The sequence below is a fragment of the Clupea harengus genome, chromosome 25 (assembly GCF_900700415.2).
Source record: "Clupea harengus chromosome 25, Ch_v2.0.2, whole genome shotgun sequence".
In the NCBI taxonomy this organism is placed as follows: domain Eukaryota; kingdom Metazoa; phylum Chordata; class Actinopteri; order Clupeiformes; family Clupeidae; genus Clupea; species Clupea harengus.
In genome coordinates, this window is record NC_045176.1 from 2429377 (window position 1) to 2436876 (window position 7500).

Below are 7500 nucleotides of genomic sequence, written 5' to 3' on the forward strand. Positions count from 1 at the left end.
CATCAGGGGAGGAAGACCCCTCCTGATCGTAGGTCAGGTCTGTGCTGTAACACATCAGGGGAGGAAGACCCCTCCTGATCGTAGGTCAGATCTGTGCTGTAACACATGACCTGTAACACATCAGGGAGGAAGACCCCTCCTGATCGTAGGTCAGATCTGTGCTGTAACACATGACCTGTAACACGTCAGGGAGGAAGACGCCTCCTGATCGTAGGTCACTGAGATCTGCGGCTCCTTCGTGTGGAGACCCAGTTCAGGAGTACACCACAGGAAATGGAACTGAGATCTGCGGCTCCTTCGTGTGGAGACCCAGTTCAGGAGTACACCACAGGAAATGGAACTGAGATGTGCGGCTCCTTCGTGTGGAGACCCAGTTCAGGAGTACACCACAGGAAATGGAACTGAGATCTGCGGCTCCTTCGTGTGGAGACCCAGTTCAGGAGTACACCACAGGAAATGGGCTATTTAGAGAAGAACATGAGATGTGGAGAAATGGAACAAATTGATCTCTGCACCACCAGACTGTTGTGTGTGTGTGTGTGTGTGTGTGTGTGTGTGTGTGTGTGTGTGTGTGTGTCTGTCTGTCTGTCTCCTGGACAGATGCAATAAGACTGGTGTGTGTGTGTCTCCTGGACAGATACAATAAGACTGGTGTGTGTGTGTGTGTGTGTGCGTCTCCTGGACAGATGCAATAAGACTGTTTTTTGTGTGTGTGTGTGTTTCCTGGACAGATACAATATAACGACGAGCCTGTACCCGTTTGAGGGGGACAACATTTATAAGCTATTTGAGAACATCGGCAAGGGGGACTACAGCGTCCCAGAGGAGTGTGGGCCTCTGCTGTCTGACCTGCTGAAAGGTGAGACAACACACAGTGGGATCCTGCACCGACATGATACACTCTCTCTCCTTTCTCTCTCTCTCTCCTGTCTCACTCTCTCTCATGTCTCACTCGCTCTCTCTCTCCTGTCTCTCTCTCTCTCTCTCTCTCCTGTCTCACTCTCTCTCCTGTCTCTCTCTCTCTCTCCTGTCTCTCTCCTGTCTCTCTCCTGTCTGTCTCTCTCTCTCTCTCTCTCCTGTCTCTCTCTCTCTCTCCTGTCTCTCTCTCTCTCTCTCTCTCTCCTGTCTCTCTCCTGTCTCTCTCTCTCTCTCCTGTCTCTCTCTCGCTCTCTCTCCTGTCTCTCTCTCTCTCTCCTGTCTCTCTCTCTCTCTCCTGTCTCTCTCTCTCTCTCTCTCTCTCTCTCTCTCTCTCTCTCCCCTCTTCTAGAGCACTATTTTGTGTGTGTTGTGTGTGTGTGGTGTGTTGTGTGTGTGTGTGGTGTGTTGTACAGGTCTGTGCAGCAGGTGGCAGTATAGTGTCAGGTCTGACTGAGTTGGCTCTGAGGAAAGAAGTGCTGTGTAAACCGTCAGCCCATGTTGTGCACACACACACACACACACACACACACACACACACACACACACACACACCCAACAAAACACCACATTAGAAGATATCCCAGAATGGACATCCTTTTTAGTATGACACCTCTTATAGCTACAGGTAGCACTCGGCACCACTGCAGGTTGTCATTACCACCTCGATACTCATTATTGTCTACACACACACACACACACACACACACACACACACACACCTTATTCTTTAGATAATGAAGAAGAACCTGCTATCAACAGACTTGAGCTTGAGAAATAAGCACAGTGCAGAAAATGTATTTCTCTCACTCTCACTCTCTCACACACATACAACACAACATCCTGTATGTGTTCATTTACATACATTAAGATTAAGCATATGCTCACAGAGTGACTCACACCTCCTCTTCACACACACACACACACACACAGATAGACATTATGAGGATGAAAGTGATTTTGAAACCTTTTTAATTTCCTGTCTCTGTCTCTCCTTTGTGCTCTTTCAGGAATGCTGGAGTACGACCCTGTCAAGAGATTCTCAATACAGCACATACGGCAACACAAGTATGACACACACACACACACACTCACACACACACACTCACACACTCACACACACACACACACACACACACACACACATACACACACACACACACACACACACACACACACACACGACCCTGTGAAGAGATTCTCAATACAGCACATACGGCAACACAAGTATGACACACACACACACACACACACACACACACACACACACACACGCACACACACACACACACGACCCTGTGAAGAGATTCTCAATACAGCACATACGGCAACACAAGTATGTCACACACACACACACACACACACACACACACACACACACACACACTCCCAATCAAATTGTGACATTTGCTCCATAATGTTGGTAACCAGTTAAGACTGAGCAACCCTACCACAGCCAATGCCTTTCTTTATTTTTACACACAGAGACATACGCAGGCCCACACACACACACACGGGTAGCTGATAGTAGGAAGTTGTAGATATTGCCTGTGTGTGTGCTGGAGGCTCTAGCTGGTTTAGACCAGTCCAGTGCAGGATGAGTTCCCCCCCCCCTCCCCCAGGGTCCGCGATGAGTCAGAGCTGTGTGTGTGTGTGTGTGTGTGTTCATACTGCAGTATGTGCTGGCATGTGTGCGCAGCTGGCTCGTGAGCAAGGAAAGAGAGTGTACAGCAGTCCTATACATACAGGTGGTGTGTGTGAGAGAGGGGGAAAGAAAGATTGTGTGCGCTCTGCAGGAAGCAGGTGTGTGTGTGTGTGTGTAGCTCTGTGTGTGTCCTCTGTGTGTGTGTCTGTCTGTGTCTCTGTGTGCGTGTCCTCTGTGTGTGTCTCTGTGTGTGTGTCTCTGTGTGTGTGTGTGTGTCTTTGTGCGTGTGTGTGTGTGTGTCTCTGTGTGTGTGTGTCCTCTGCGAGAGGGAAGCTGTGTGTTTCCCTGTGACGCTGGTAATGACGCCACACTGAAGGGTTTATTATTACTCTGCTCACACACCCCCCTCCCTCTCTCTCTCTCTCTCTCTCTCTCTCTCCTTCTCTTTCTTTTTTTTCTCGCCCCCTCCTCCCTCTGTCTGTGTCCCTCCCTCCCGCTCACACTCTCATGTTCTCACTGTCTTTCTCAATCTTCCCCTCACGTTCTATATCTCCTCTTCCCTTTTGCCTTATTCTCTCCATCCCATCTTCTCTTTCGCCCTATTCTCTCATCCTCTCTTCATCTTCTCTTTCGCCTATTCTCTCATCCTCTCTTCATCTCCTTCTCTTTTGCCTATTCTCTCATCCTCTCTTCATCTCCTTCTCTTTCGCCTATTCTCTCATCCTCTCTTCATCTCCTTCTCTTTTGCCTATTCTCTCATCCTCTCTTCATCTCCTTCTCTTTCGCCTATTCTCTCATCCTCTCTTCATCTCCTTCTCTTTCGCCTATTCTCTCATCCTCTCTTCATCTCCTTCTCTTTCGCCTATTCTCTCATCCTCTCTTCATCTCCTTCTCTTTCGCCTATTCTCTCATCCTCTCTTCATCTCCTTCTCTTTCGCCTATTCTCTCATCCTCTCTTCATCTCCTTCTCTTTCGCCTATTCTCTCATCCTCTCTCCATCTCCTTCTCTTTTGCCCTGTTCTCTCATCCTCTGCTTCTCAATCTCCCCCCCCATGGAGGACTCGGTGAAAGCCACACGTCAGCAGAATGTATGTGGGAGATGGCTCAGACTCAGGCTCAGACTCAGGCTCAGGCTCAGGCTCAGGTTGCTTTATCCGTAGGTAGATTTGGTTTGCTGTGGTCGAGTCCTCCTCCATCTTTGACACACATAACAAGAGTATTCAGGATTCCAGTCCTGCCTAAAGCACCAAGAAGTCAAAGAAAGAAAGAAATATTGGTTCCGTGTCACCTGTGCAGTGTTGCTATGACCTGCGGATCTGAGTAATGGCTGCTGGAACAGGCCTCTTTGAATGGGACTGTAAACCTTAGGGTGTGCAGGGGGAGGGAGTCGTCCGCTTTAACTGTCTGGTGCACAGGGACGCCAGGTTAACTTGGTACTCACTAACCAAAGTTAGTCAAAGAGTTTCTGCTTTCTCAAGACAGCTTTTTCAAACTATGACGGCAGAGAAAAATATCAAGTCGTTTCAATAAAAGCACGCTAGAAAAAGGTTGTCACGGTAATAGGACAACAAGACAAACGCCGGTGTCCCCTTCTCCACATGACCTCACAGTTGGCTTCAGAGCTCCGGTTCGAGTCCATAAGTGTCCTAGGAGATCAAGAAGATGGATGTAGTCTCCCAATGCGTCTCCCATGCGTCTCCAGCTCTGAGCACGTCAGCTCACACCTGCCGTTAGAACGCGTCTCCAGTCATCTCACTTCCCTGCTCTGTATGCAAATAAGTGGTGCGATCTCGTCACACCTCAGCCAAATTCGCCGTTCTCACCTCAAAATAGGGCGGCATCCGCGTGAAGCGCAATCTGCAAAACAAAATCTGAAATGTTCGGGCAGGTGTCCTCGTCTCATCCTAGTGGTTTGCGGGAGGACATCATCTGGCCTTCTGTGCGTTCTCCCGCTGGTCCAGTGCACCTTGGGGCAGATATTATATTATATTTCATTTCTGCCTTTTCTATTTTTAATGACAATCATGGGGCTCACCTTCTTTTGAACAACAGCAAGCAACTTTGGGTGGAAGAAATATATGTTTCCATCGCATTATTTGTGCTTTCCCGAATAACGTTTTCGGGTTGGGGGGCATCCCTGTTAGGTGGGTGAGTGAGTGAGTGAGGGGGTGAGTGAGTGAGTGAGTGAGTGAGTGAGTGAGTGAGTGAGTGAGTGAGTGAGTGAGTGAGTGAGTGAGTGAGTGAGTGAGTGAGTGAGTGAGTGAGTGAGTGAGTGAGTGAGTGAGTGAGTGAGTGAGTGAGTGAGTGAGTGAGTGAGTGAGTGAGTGAGTGAGTGAGTGAGTGAGTGAGTGAGTGAGTGAGTGAGTGAGTGAGTGAGTGAGTGAGTGAGTGAGTGAGTGAGTGAGTGAGTGAGTGAGTGAGTGAGTGAGTGAGTGAGTGAGTGAGTGAGTGAGTGCATGTTATAGCAAGAGAGGGGTGAAGGGTGTCTGCAGGAGACTGGGGGCTGTGTAACAGAAGAGAGAGAGAGAGAGAGAGAGAGAGAGAGAGAGAGAGAGGGGGGAGGAGGGAATGAGAGAGACGGCAAGTGAAAGACTGGCTAAACATCCTCCATCCTTTCTGATGGCTCAAGTGTGTGTGTGTGTGTCTGTCTGTCTGAGAGGGCACTTAGAGGCTTTTCACACAAACTGCTAAATTAGGACGATGAGTCTGGCTTTTCCATGGCAACTGACGAGCCCGCTGCATTGGTCCTCCTGTGTGAGACACACACACGCACGCGCACACACACACACACACACACACACACACGCACACACACACACCACACACACACCACACACTCACTCACTCAGACGCAGCTCTGCCTTTCTCTGCCCAGGGTTTCTCTTCTCTAGCAATCACTCATTCATCCATCCAATCACATTCTCTCTCTCTCTCTCTCTCTCTCTCTCATTCTTTCTCTTTTTCTCTCTCTCTCTCTCTCTCCCTTATACATTCAGTCCCTTTTGCACATCCTGACTCCCTCTAACCCCATGAACACACACACTGGAGGCCTCAGCGGAGACGCTTCTCATTCCGCACAGAATGGGGTGACGTCATGCGTCGCCCAACTGCATCGTGGGTCCGTAGCTTGCGTTACGTGTGAATGGGCCGTCAGTTAGTCACTCAGCCAGTAGAGAATCTCACAGGAGAGATCTTACTCGATTAATAATGTCTTCTTTAATTGGATGGCTGAGTCGTATATTTTCCCTATTTCACAGGAGAGATCTTACTCGATTAATAATGTCTTCTTTAATTGGATGGCTGAGTCGTATATTTTCCCTATCTCACAGGAGAGATCTTACTCGATTAATAATGTCTTCTTTAATTGGATGGCTGAGTCATGTCTTTTCCCTATTTCACAGGAAAGATCTTACTCGATTAATAATGTCTTCTTTAAATGGATGGATTAGTCATGTCTTTTCCCTATCTCACAGGAAAGATCTTACTCGATTAATAATGTCTTCTTTAAATGGATGGATTAGTCATGTCTTTTCCCTAGATCACAGGAGAGATCTTACTCGATTAATAATGTCTTCTTTAAATGGATGGGTCAGTCATGCGTCTTCCCTATTTCCCCTCGTCTGTACTGATTGGCTGGTTATGTCCTGTTCCTGTCATCTCTAATCTTCCACCTCCCTCCCTCCCTCTCACCCTCCCTCCCTCCCTCTTTCTCACCCCTCCTCCTCCCTCCTCCCTCCTCCTCCTCCTCCCTCCCTCTTTCTCACCCCTCCTCCTCACCCCTCCTCCTCCCTCCCTCCCTCCTCCTCCTCCTCCTCCCTCCCTCTTTCTCACCCCTCCTCTTCCTCCTCCTCCTCCCTCCCTCCTCCTCCTCTCTCCCTCCTCCTCTCTCCTCCTCCCTCCTCCTCCTCCTCCTCCTCCTCACCCCTCCTCCTCCTCCTCCTCCTCCTCTTCCTCCTCTAGTTGGGTGCGTAAGAAACACCCCCCCTCTGAGCCCCCGGTGCCCATCCCCCCCAGTGCAGGAGGCGTCGACTCCTGGAGGAGCATGAGCGTGGTGCCTTACCTGGAGGATCTCCACGGTTACGCCGATGAGGAGGATGACGAGCTCTTCGACGGGGAAGAAGATGACATCATCTACACTCAGGACTTCACAGTACCAGGTATACACACACACACACACACTCCGTCATTATATACTGATCACAATGTTGACACATGCAGTTGTCTGGACACGCCCACAGCGTTATCACTGGGGATTCACATAAGGTCACAGTGTTCAGTTCACTCTGAAGGTTCAACTGAACCCCATTAGTGCCATGTAGTGTTGAGCTGATGAAGTGAACCCCATTAGTGTCATGTACTGAACCCCATTAGTGTCATGTACTGAACCCCATTAGTGTTGAGCTGATGAAGTGAACCCCATTAGTGTTGAGCTGATGAAGTGAACCCCATTAGTGTTGAGCTGATGAAGTGAACCCCATTAGTGTTGAGCTGATGACGTGAACCCCATTAGTGTTGCGCTGATGAAGTGAACCCCATGTAGTGTCATGTAGTGTTGAGCTGATGACGTGAACCCCATTAGTGTTGAGCTGATGAAGTGAAGGTAGAGATTGAGTGGAGGAGCGGTTAGTCCCGTGAGCCAGTGCGGTGCCCCAGAGCAGTACGCCAGTGCAGTGCGCCAGTGCAGTACGCCAGTGCGGTGCCCCAGAGCAGTACGCCAGTGCAGTGCCCCCAGAGCAGTACGCCAGTGCAGTGCCCCCAGAGCAGTACGCCAGTGCAGTGCCCCAGAGCAGTACGCCAGTGCAGTGCCCCCAGAGCAGTACGCCAGTGCGGTGCCCCAGAGCAGTACGCCAGTGCAGTGCCCCAGTGCAGTACGCCAGTGCGGTGCCCCAGTGCGGTGCCCCAGTGCGGTGCCCCAGTGCGGTGCCCCAGTGCAGTGCCCC

At 49.9% G+C, this 7500-nt stretch overlaps 1 protein-coding gene across 2 annotated transcripts in view; it reads left to right on the forward strand.

Moving 5' to 3' along the window:
* stk11 (serine/threonine kinase 11) overlaps positions 1-7500 on the forward strand; it is a 31094-nt gene that overhangs the window by 17484 nt on the left and 6110 nt on the right. For both annotated transcript variants that reach the window (XM_042703748.1, XM_031563106.2), the window contains 3 exons: positions 732-859; positions 1926-1983; positions 6521-6717. In XM_042703748.1, the coding sequence (XP_042559682.1) occupies positions 732-859; positions 1926-1983; positions 6521-6717 (383 nt within the window). The remainder of the gene's footprint in view (positions 1-731; positions 860-1925; positions 1984-6520; positions 6718-7500) is intronic.